Source organism: Sesamum indicum, linkage group LG9 (assembly GCF_000512975.1).
Source record: "Sesamum indicum cultivar Zhongzhi No. 13 linkage group LG9, S_indicum_v1.0, whole genome shotgun sequence".
In the NCBI taxonomy this organism is placed as follows: domain Eukaryota; kingdom Viridiplantae; phylum Streptophyta; class Magnoliopsida; order Lamiales; family Pedaliaceae; genus Sesamum; species Sesamum indicum.
The window spans coordinates 6,051,538-6,060,945 of NC_026153.1; the positions used below are offsets into that span (position 1 = coordinate 6,051,538).

Consider the following 9,408-nt stretch of genomic DNA (forward strand, 5'->3'; position numbering starts at 1 on the left):
ATAGAGTAGTGGGTTTGAGAGAATTTTTTTTTTTTTTTATAACTAGCTGTTATGACACGTCGTTCTTGTGTGCATATAATAAATAATTTTTTACGTTTTAAAATATATTATAAATAAAAGTAAAATATATAAATCATTACATTACATTAAAAAAAGAAAACTAATTTATTAATTAAATATAATTTAAAAAGTTGAAGAAATTAGTTAACTTATATGTTGAAGTATATTTTTAACTTTATAAAAAATTGATGCGACGATGTCATTAACCATCAAATTACAACTACAGAAATTTCGACATGACATCCATATTACTGCCAAAAAAATGTTGATGGTGCGGTCGACACGCGACAATAGCAGAGAATACCTACCACTCCACAATGGGCTTTACCGTTATATTCAAGAGTCTGGGGGTTGCTTTTGTAATTTCCAAAGAATGGGACTGCTCACACGCGGCGGCCACTAATTGTTTGTCAAAAAGATCAATTCTCTCGAAAAATAGACGTTAGAGTTACGGCAAAATTTGCGAAGTGAAAATGGGTTGAATAAATTAAATGGCGCCGCGGGCGCCTCTTCCCCTCCCTCTCCTCTCTCTCTCTCTCTTTATCTCTTGCTCTTACTATTTACTACTCTCTGTATCCCACCTCTTCCTCTCTCTCTCTCTCTCTTGATTCTTGATTTTTCTCTGTACCTGATTCTCTTGGGCATTACTCATATTCTTGCACCGCACTTCAAGAACTGGGGTGGATAGTAGTTTGAGAAAGGTACTATTTTCATTTTCCTTCCTTTTTCTTTTGTGACGTTTTGGAGGTTCTTTTGTGATGTACTGGTGAAGAACAAGTGGGATTTTGTTTGCTTTTCTTGATGATGATGTACTATGTAAGTATTTGTTTGATTGAGTTGGTGTCGGTTTCTTGTAATGTAGTCGATGGTGGTTTATACTGGTTTGGTTGAATCTATATATGCAATCACATTCTCTGAGTAGTTTGTGTGTCTTTTGGTTTGACTTTGATGTGGGGTTTTATGGAGGGAAGAAGATTTTGGGTGAAGTTAACTAATTTTTAACAGTTATTCGTTGAACCCATTTGGATTTGTTTCTTGGTTTTCGATGATGTAAGTGTTAGCAATTCGAATGTTGTTGGGGTAGTTGCATTTCTTCACCTTTTTCCCTTTTGGTGAGTTGTCGTTTGTCAGGGACAATATGGATCTGCAAGTCACTACCTTTTTTCTTTTTCTTATTTAATTGTTTAATTTTGTAAGCATCTTTAGATTTCCCTTTTGGAAGGGGTTGGTGAACGTCGCCAAATCTGACTTGAATGTTTTGATCCTTGTACTTGAATACAAGCAACACCGATTTTGATTTTTTCAATGTCTTTTGCAGGCACTGATTGATGTTTGTATTGGCTTTGGAGTGCAAAGTGGGATCTCTGATGATGATTCATGGCTACAATGATTTGATATAGTTTTCTGCAAATACTAATAATTTCTGGATAATTACATTAAGTTGTCTGGTCAGTTGGATGTGTTAGACAATTATCGTAGTTGTGGTTCTTCTTTTTTACTGCGATAAGAGGTTTTAAAAATGGCTGTTGCCGGTTTGCAAAATGTATCGGCTTTTGGTCCATCGTTCTTTGGTGAGTCCCAGTCGCCAGTGTCGGGGAGGTGGGATGATGACTATGGTCGGCCTAGCACCCGGGCATCCAGTCTCTTGCGAATGTGGCGGGAGCTTGAGGGTGAGCATGTGGTGAGTCAATCTTATAGGTCAAGGCAACAGAGAAATGGTTCAGATTCTGAGTGTTTAAGTACTTCCTCGTCTCTTGGACGAGGAAGCGAGAATGGGGATAATATCTCTCAAGTTTCTGATGATTCTGAGAATCAGGGCTTCACTGGTTCGGAGATGGAGCATGAAGATAATAACAGTATTATGTCGGAGCAATCTAGTGACTTCAAATTTTTCGAGAATGGATGAATAGTAGTTCTAAGGGTCATTCATCTTATGGATTTGGTATAAACAACCGTTCAGGACAATGGCTTGGTGAGAATGAATGTGAAAGGGTGAGAATTATCAGAGAATGGGTGCAGATGACATCGCAGCAAAGAAACAATTGTGGATCACTTAGAGATGGAGTTGCTGAAGCTGGCTCTCAAATCGAGCAGGTGCGTGATGGATTAGTAATCACTCATCCGGAGATTAGTGCGCGAAGGCCCATCCGAAGATTATGCGGTAGACAGACTCTTCTTGATCTCCTTCTGAGGGCTCAGGGTGAAAGAAAACGGGAACTTCTGGATTTATCGGAGCAGAGACCAGTCTCAGATTTCGCTCATCGCAATCGCATTCAGGTAGTAAGTTATCATTTGGATACATTTCCATATTAGATATTCTTTTAAGTCCTCGGTGTATTGTTGTTTCCATCTCACTGGAAATGCTCGTGAATTTCATTATGTGGCGTCTCATCGAGACATTTTCTTCTAATTACATTATATCATCTTCTGTTATTTATTGATATCTTTCACCTTGATTAATCTGAAACGACTTTGCAGGCGCTCCTTAGAGGTAGGTTCCTACGGAATCAAGAAGTGGTCCCTGACGAGAGACCATCTTCAGTGGCTGCAACTGAGCTGGGTTTGCTGAGGCAAAGACATACCGTTTCGGACCTCAGGTAACTTGAAACGATATGATGCAGACTTGTGGCCCCAACATGAAATAGATATTCTATGTCAAAAATTTCCTTTTTCTTGTTAAGAGCCTCTGTGCTGCTGAACATTTTGTTCCTACTGCTTTGTCCCTATCCGTGCTCCTTTGCAACATATCCATTCTTCAACTCATAATCTTTAGGGATTCAAAATTACTAAGATTAGATGCAATGCCTAGTGAGGGATGAGTTATATTCCACCATGGGCTAGATTTCACAGTTGAATTTTCTGTACACCCAGGGGATGTTCACTTCTTTGGATGAACTTCATTCTTGTGGCTTGGATTAGACCAGTAAGTTTTTGGTTAAATAATTTAGGATTGTTACAGAATCTCTGTGTTGGAAGATGCTGAATAGATTTCAATGCTTATTTTAAAGTTATAATTTATACTCAAACACATAGGTTCTTTATGATCTATCTCTAGTATCTGGTCTAAAAATTTTCAATTGGTTTTGCAGCAGCTCAGAGTTTGAATTCATTTGTTAATGTGGGTAAATTTAAATTGAAATTGGCCTTTGAGTAATAAGTCTATATGGATAATATCTTTGCTGCCCCCTTTTCCCTAATAAACCTATGGTGTCATGATATGATTATACAGGGAAGGCTTCCTCTCAAAGTTGGACAGTACTGTTTCGACTTCAGTGAACAGTGCTGAATCTGGTTCCTATCTTAATGATGAAGTTAATAGGGAACCAGAGTCTACATGCATGGAACAGGGAGTTACTGAAATTCGTACAACATCAGACTTGGAAAGTGCTGCAGATGGAAACGGGAGTCGGGAGGAGCTTGAAGTACCAGTAACTGAAGAAGAGTATACTGTTTTGGACAATGAAAGAAGTGAGGAAGAACTGTCATTTGGTATTGAAAGTGCTGGTAGTAGAGAGGAGCCAGATTTGGAAACTGAAGCAAGGCAGCAAGAAGTATTATCTGATGTTGTATTTTCTGGTAGCAGACATGGAGAACAGATCAATTCCCCCACTACCGATCAATCATTGTCAGAATCTGAAAATTACAGTCAACCCCTTGAAGTTCATAACAACAATTATGAACGTAGGACTGCTGCAATTTATGTTCGTGAAGAATCTGATTTTCAAGGTGCATCAGCTCAAGTGGATGAAGAATCTGATTTTCAAGGTGCTTCAGCTCCAGCGGATGAAGAATCTGATTTTCAAGGTGCTTCAGCTCCAGCGGATGAAGAATCTGATTTTCAAGGTGCTTCAGCTCCAGTGGAAGAGTTGGAAGAACCAGTACTCGAGATTGAAGACAGTGGCTGGGAACAGATAAATACTGTTGCATTTACTGAATGGGGTGACAGTACCGGAGAAGAGACGGCCAGAAGTTGGCACGAAACCTCTGTCAATCAATGGTTTGTGGAAACTGAAATATCTGATAACAATGTTGATGTGCAAGATCAGATGCAAGAATCACATGGAGACTGGCCAAGCAATGATTTGCAGGAGGCTATTGACAGCTGGCTAGATATGCCTTCTGGAGAGATTGATGCATCTGGTGGAGGAATCGATTCATTTTATTCCCATGATGATGATAATGTTCACAGTATGGAACTTAGGGAGCTTTTCAGCCGGTAGGCTATCTGATTAATTTAGACTCAAAAGATATCCTGCACTAATTGACAACTTAAATGTAAATTTTCTACTAATTAAAGTTTTTCTACTTCAGGAGACGTGTCTCTAGTCTACTTCGTAGTAGCTTCCGCGAGAGTTTAAATCAGGTGCTACAGTCCCATGCGGAAAGGTTAGGTCGTGCTTCTGGTGATTGGGAACCTGATGATACATCTCCAGCTCCCTTGATCGAGCAAGACCAGCAACAATTAAATGGTGATCAAACTTCGACTCTATCTGATGGTGCTGAAAGAAATCCCTTTGCTCCCTCAAACTTTTTCACCGAGCCACATTGGGATGAGGAATTACAGAGTACAAATTGGCCACACTACAACTCGAATCAGCAGTTGGGAACGGTAAGCTTGGGTGTTCTTTGATTCAACTAACTCTTATTGTTGCTTTTATTCGGTTATTGCATGTTTTATTGGCTTATGTAAGAGACTTTTACGACGGTTTTATAAATTTGGTCAGAGGAGTTTGAGTGTTATCTAACTTCAGACCAAATGTTGACCAAGAAATTTATCAGCACAAGAACCCTCCAATTCTGGCCTAAAGTTTTAAGATTCATATATGCCACGATACCAGTCGAAGTTTTGTTTTCATAAGCTTCTCATGCACAATGGCTTTTGTTGGGCGGATTAGTCTCTTTTTACTTAGGTACCACAAATCTGTCCTTATCACCATCAACTCATTAACTTCACTTTCTGATTATGATTACAAGGAGTGGGAGGTCATCAATGAGTTGCGGATCGACATGGCAAGGCTTCAGCAGAGGATGAACAACATGCAAAGTATGCTGGAAGCATGCATGGGCATGCAAATAGAGTTGCAGCGCTCGGTGCGCCAAGAGGTTTCTGCCGCTTTAAATCGGTCAGTTTTCTCAAGAGGTGAGCTTTTGACTGGAGACTTTTCCTTTGTGAAATCTCAGTTGTTTCCATGATTATGAGTTTGACCCTTCTCAATGGCACTATCAGATGCGGTCGAAGCTCAAGGTGATTGGCTTCACGATGAATCTCAGTGGGAGTACGTAAGGCAAGGAATTTGCTGCCTGTGCCAGGATAGCAAAATTGATTCCTTGCTCTACAGGTACCGAATTAATTCTTATATATATATATATCATTACAACTGCATGTATTGTTTAAAACATAATTCAATGAAATGCATAGCAACCCTGTTAAAGAAACAATCCATTTTTCTTGCAATTCTTAGCGGATACGACCCTGTTTTGTTGGAGTATGGAGTCTAACTTAAAGTTAGTACGGGCCTTTTGAACGTTTACAATGTTATTTTTATACACACACACGTATTATTATATAGTTGACAAGTGGTTGTATGTTTTAATTATATGATCAGGAGCAATTCATCATGTTGAGTTGTGATTGATTTTCTTCCTTGATTTCTTGTCCCTTCCTGCATCTTGCAATGTTGATTACCAGAAACATTTATTTCATAATGATTTAGGTGCGGGCACATGTGCACATGTTCCAACTGCGCAGAAGATTTGGTGCAGCAGAGGTTGAAGTGTCCCATGTGTGGTGCCCCTGTTGTTGAGGTTGTCCGAGCTTACTTCATCCACTAGTACAACCACAAATACCCCATTTACATACATACATAGCTCAAAATGCACAATTACAGTAGTAGAATCATCCAAATTTCCCCTGGAGTTCCACTAGGTAACCCCCCCCCCCCCCCCCCCCCCTTCTCTCTCATATTTTACTATAATAAGTGATAGTAATTATGATCTTATCACGATATCTATCCATTTTGTTGTACCAATTTCCGAATAACTATACAAATTTGATTTATTTTGTTTTTTTGCAGATGGCACCTCTGATTTATATTGTTAAAATCAGAGTTATTTGTGCCGTGAAATCACCTTATTTATTTATCTCAAGTGACTGTCCTTTTACCCAATGGAGAAAATGTTACCGCTGCTGTAATATTTTTGTTAACCTTGTTACTGCTGTACATCAGACACCTCAAAGTCATTGGCTATTAGTGATGGCTGTTAATGTGAATAAATTTCTTGAATTTCACCAGAAATTATCATTTTTCGTCATGTAATTTCATATATTTAAATATTAGAGGAATAGTTACACTTTCATCTCTTGAGGTTTGGTGTAATTACATGTAAATTCCTTGTGGTTTGAGAAATTACATCTAGCACCTTGAAATTTGCTTTCGTCTAACAAATAAGTCTTTTTATTAGTAAAAATTCTTTGAATTTATTGATATTAACAAAAAAACTGAATCAGATTGATATATACATTTGATTGATTGATTATTGATTTATTACAAGTTAAAACATTTGTTTCAGATTAAATTATACATTTTCACATGCATTAATATGTGAAGAAGGATGAAGTTAATTTGGTTATAAAAAATATTTATTTTACTTGCAATAAGTTAGTAATACATAATCAATTGATGGATAAAATAAATATTTTTCTGACTTTTTGTTAATATCAGCAAATTCGATAAATTTTGATTAATTGAGGGATTTATTTGTTAGACATAAACAAACTTTAGAGGTATTAGATGTAATATTTTAAACTACATGAGATCTATGTGTAATTATATCAAATCTCAGGGGAAGAGAGTGTAAACCCCAATATTAAATGCTAATTAACATATTAATGATTTTTAGTATAATAATTTTTTGAGTAAATTACAATGACCTTCGAGATTTGGTGTAATTACGAGTATTGTCACATTGTCTGAAAAATTACCAATAATATTATGATGTTAAGAGTCGTATAACAATTAACTTATTTTATTAGTTTTTATTAGATTTTCATCCATTTTTATGTAAATTTACTAAAATAACTCTGTGTATTAATATCTGTGATTTATTTACTTTTTTTTATGAATTAAATTGTTAATTATTTTTTGTATAATTTTTTAAAAATTTTCATTCACTTCATCGAATTTTTTAAATAAGTGTTTTTTTTTTGTCTCTTTTTTAGAAAAAAATTATAGTGTAAGTGCAAAAATTTATAATTTCGTACTTCAATCAAGGATAATATAATATCATCACATATCAATGATTCACCAGCAAGAGGTATTCATAATTATGCTAAGTTTTAGGAAAATCGCTGTAATTTATTCTAATTGTGATTATTGCAGCATAAAAGTTGTGTATCACTATAATTAGTGTAAAAATTATGTATGAAATGATTATTATAAACAATTAATTGTATGTATAGTAACAATCAGTAAAAACAAATATCGTTAATAATGATAAATTTATAGTAACAATCAGTAAAAACAAATATCGTTAATAATGATAAATTGTACAAACTTATGAAAATTATATTTGGGTAAATTTAATATTATTATTAGGTATTAGGAAAGTAAATTATATCAATGTGAAATTGCCAGTCCTTAATAAATATTTGAGAAATATGGTATGAGAAATACTGAATTCTTTTTTTCTCCTAAAAAAATGATTTTTCTTAAAAAAAATCTTTCATCTTTTCTCTGGTGGGACAAAACAGTTGTTTGTGATGTAGTTTCCACCGTAGCACCTCTTTTCTTCTTTTGATCTGCAATCAGAATATAGCGTGCGACGTGGCATTCATGCAAATCAAATTGTAATGTCGCGTTCATAGGTAGCGATTTTTCCGAACTAAAGCATCCTTTGACTTGCATCAAAGGCCATATATACATACACATATACATAGTGCTATACAATACATATATAATAATTGTAAATAATTTTTTTTTAAATATATTTATAAATATAATTGAAATTGAGTATCTATAAAAATTCAAATTATATTTTACACCATCGGACCAATCGATGAGGATCATCATGATAACACAGAATATTAATAAAGTAACAATTTTTTTTTATGTAAATTCCTGTTTTAATTATTGTTAGTGATAAATTTTATAAATATACGAGAATCTTTATCCTAATATTCCTTTTCTTTTGGTAATACATGAAAATAGTGTTAGTTGTTCTCATCACAAATTAAATTCCCACACAATATCAATTTGCTTTAGGGATGAATTATTTTTACATAGAAGTGTTTAATTGTATTGAATAATATAATAAATCAATTTGTATTTAAAAATATAAGAAACCAATAGTAGCATGACTTGATGATTCTGAAACGTTGGTTGGGTTGGAAAACATAGGGTGACAATGCATGACTTGATCGTACGATGAGTGGACGTACTAATTAGGGCAGCGTTAATCGGTTCTCAGTGTCATGTAGACATTATTGATTTTGTTATTTTGGCCGCTTTGGACTAATTATGCGAAGCATTGTAGAAACCAACAGAAGAATGCAGGGACATGGGCGATGTTAAGGGCAATGTGCAGGACGAACCGGTGGTGGCGTAGGTAGCACAGACACTCCATTTCTCGGCAAAATGGTAGACAATGTGACCAAGTAGCATCTATGTACTTAAATCTTTTTTGGCGGGTAAATTCCATTCTACCCTTTCTATTTTGATTTTATTTATTTATTTATTTTTATAAATTTTATAAATATTTCAATTGCAGTCCTACCTCAAAACGATACAAATTTTATATAACCAACAATTTTGATATATTGCGACATCTTCATTTCGTTACTTTAAAAATATAATAATAAAATAATTTTCAAAACTCAGAACTATTCTGTATAAATTTTAGATGGGCAATCATTTCAGTATAATATTTAAGTCAGACCAAATACATGCACGTTTTATACATAAATTTCAATGCTAGCTATTTATGAAAAAATTTAGCACATGCTTGGCCTTACGAAAAAAGCAAAATAAGAAAATAAGTATCTCAACAAGAAAAATGCACTAAAAATATTAAATATTTAGAAAAATTTCCAATATTTTTTAAATATGATGTTAATTCAATAAATTATAATATTTTTGTATTCTTCACTTACTAATTAAAACACTTATTAAACACTAACAATTACTCAATTTGATTGCTCTACACATAATTACAATATGAACTCCCCAACTTCTCATCCAAAAAAACTCATTGTCCATACCTAACAAAAAAAGAAAAAAATAAAGATTAAAAAAGTGAAAAAGGGGGGTGGGGGCGGGGGGGGGGGAAACAGCCACACCGTAAGAAACTTGT

At 34.8% G+C, this 9,408-nt stretch overlaps 2 protein-coding genes across 2 annotated transcripts; both read left to right on the plus strand.

Annotated features, from left to right (window-relative positions):
- LOC105170883 lies at positions 495-1,945 on the plus strand (the record flags this gene model as incomplete). The annotated part of the gene is made up of 2 exons (XM_011091807.2): positions 495-761; positions 1,379-1,945. A coding segment is annotated over exon 2 (366 nt), but the record flags the coding sequence as incomplete, so codon positions are not given.
- LOC105170765 lies at positions 1,939-6,344 on the plus strand. Its single transcript, XM_011091672.2, has 8 exons — positions 1,939-2,337; positions 2,539-2,657; positions 3,290-4,276; positions 4,372-4,669; positions 5,035-5,200; positions 5,288-5,399; positions 5,775-5,986; positions 6,135-6,344. Exons 1-7 carry the CDS (start codon positions 1,963-1,965, stop codon positions 5,890-5,892), a joined length of 2,175 nt encoding a protein of 724 aa, XP_011089974.1. The 5' UTR covers positions 1,939-1,962; the 3' UTR covers positions 5,893-5,986; positions 6,135-6,344.

Bases quoted from the DNA above. Each gene is read 5' to 3' on its own strand.
- LOC105170765 (XM_011091672.2), top strand. From the start codon at position 1,963: ATGAATAGTAGTTCTAAGGGTCATTCATCTTATGGATTTGGTATAAAC. The intron at 4,277-4,371 runs GTAGGCTATCTG...TTTCTACTTCAG, and splicing joins CTTAGGGAGCTTTTCAGCCG to GAGACGTGTCTCTAGTCTAC. The intron at 5,400-5,774 runs GTACCGAATTAA...ATAATGATTTAG, and splicing joins ATTGATTCCTTGCTCTACAG to GTGCGGGCACATGTGCACAT.